The sequence below is a fragment of the Nicrophorus vespilloides genome, unplaced genomic scaffold, assembly GCF_001412225.1.
Source record: "Nicrophorus vespilloides isolate i.1.1-1 unplaced genomic scaffold, Nicve_v1.0, whole genome shotgun sequence".
NCBI lineage: Eukaryota > Metazoa > Arthropoda > Insecta > Coleoptera > Silphidae > Nicrophorus > Nicrophorus vespilloides.
The window spans coordinates 464-2,303 of NW_017099460.1; the positions used below are offsets into that span (position 1 = coordinate 464).

The following is a 1,840-nucleotide window of genomic DNA, read 5'->3' on the forward strand; positions in this document are numbered from 1 at the left end:
TGGCGCAGTTGATAAGCTTCCTGCAAAGCCCCATTGAGCCGGAAACGATGATTCGTCCGACGATGTCCACGTTCAAACCGGATTGCAACGATTCGAATTCGAGCCTGCAGGAAATTGCAGTGAAGAGCTTCACCGAGAACTACGAAAACAACTTGAATCCTCAATGGAAGTTCAACTACACCCTGATCAATAACTATCCCAGTTCCCAGTTCGATCCGGCTGCTTGGACCAATTCCAAGGAGAACCTGAGCAGTCCCACGTACTTCCTCGACGACGATTTCTGCTTGGGATTCAGACCGCAGGACGAAATCACCACGGAATTGTGACGAGAAATTCAGTAGATTGCAACTAGTCAAAATATTAATTGATTTTAATTTCATTATGTTTTCTCGTAGGATGAATTAAACCAAAATTCGTGTTTTGTAAATATTAATTATTTATACATTCTGTTTTCACTTGTGAACCGGTGAAATCTATATTTAATACTATATTATTATTTTTTTTTTGTAATTTAATATTTCTTTTATATATATATATATGTGTATATAAAATAATTTACAAAAGTAAACCAAAAATTGTGTATTTTATTCGATTGTTTCTTTTTTCTCGAACCATCTCGATTCTGAATAAACTAAAGTACAAAATAAACAGTATTCACTTTCTTATATTGATTTTGTTTTAATATAGGAAACCAACATATCTTAAGTGATATGTAATCTTTTAATAATAAGTTAATCTAATTTATCATCAATAATCTATAATAACATAACATAACAATATTCAATAAATTCATTAATCTACGAATTTTATTTTTATTAATCTACTTTTATAAATTATATTTAGTAATAATAATATATTTTAACACTAATATTTGTGAAAAATGGATGAAAACATATTTTTATTACGAGAAATATAATGTTTATTTTTATTAAGTTTATATATACATGATATTTAATAATGTAAACCGTTGTTAAGTAATCTTATTTCTTAATAGTAATTCCAGAAAGTGCTACACAATATCTTTTACGGAAATGAGCAACATCCGGTAAAAAGTCGGTCACAAAATTCCATCGAATTATTTCAGCAAATTTATCAGTGCACTGAAAAATAGAAATAACTTAATTTATTGCATATATGTTTATATGAATACAAGCGGCTATTGGCCTCAAGAAATAATGTATTTACATAAATAAACATTATATTTCGTAAACAAAAAAGGTTATTGACCATGGAGTTTTCCTCATTTAGATTAATCTTTAATACGTCTTGTTGCATTAATGCTAAATTGTTAAGTAAGCAATATTTGTGTTGTGTGATGATGATTATTAATAAAGTAAATAAAGATTTTTAAACCCAAATATAAATAGGATAAAATATTTAATTTTGTATAATTTTTATTTGGTTTAGTTAATATATATTTTATTTAATTATACAAATTAAGTAGCGATTACAAGATGTTATATATATTTATTTATACAATAATTGTATTAAATGTTTGAAGGTTGAGAGAGAAAATAAAATTTATTTACTGAATTTGCAAAAAAAAACATTATTTTTGCTTTTAGAATCATTCTTAATATTCGTAGTAATAGCAGTTAGATGATACTAAGAAGGTCGCAAAGTTACCTTTAGAAATATAAGACCTTTTAGCGTTTAGCCTGGGATGCTCGCCAGGGGATGCGCCAGAATTTTTTAATAAATTAATTTTTATACTATAATATCAATCTTAATCTATTAAAACAATAAAAGGTAAGGGAGGAAAAAAAATCGGGAGGTGTAGTAGTATAAAGGTTGGAAACCGCTGGTTTAATAGGAAATTTAAACATACACTAGTAATATT

General features: G+C 27.4%; 1 protein-coding gene across 1 annotated transcript in view; it reads left to right on the forward strand.

The window, feature by feature from the left end:
* LOC108564539 overlaps positions 1–477 on the forward strand; it is a gene marked incomplete at its 5' end in the record, with an annotated part of 934 nt that extends 457 nt beyond the window's left edge. Inside the window, one exon of the mRNA XM_017923613.1 lies at positions 1–477. This exon is cut by the window's left edge and continues 457 nt beyond it. Within this exon, the coding sequence (XP_017779102.1) occupies positions 1–326 (326 nt within the window).
* Positions 478–1,840: the final 1,363 nt, after the last annotated feature.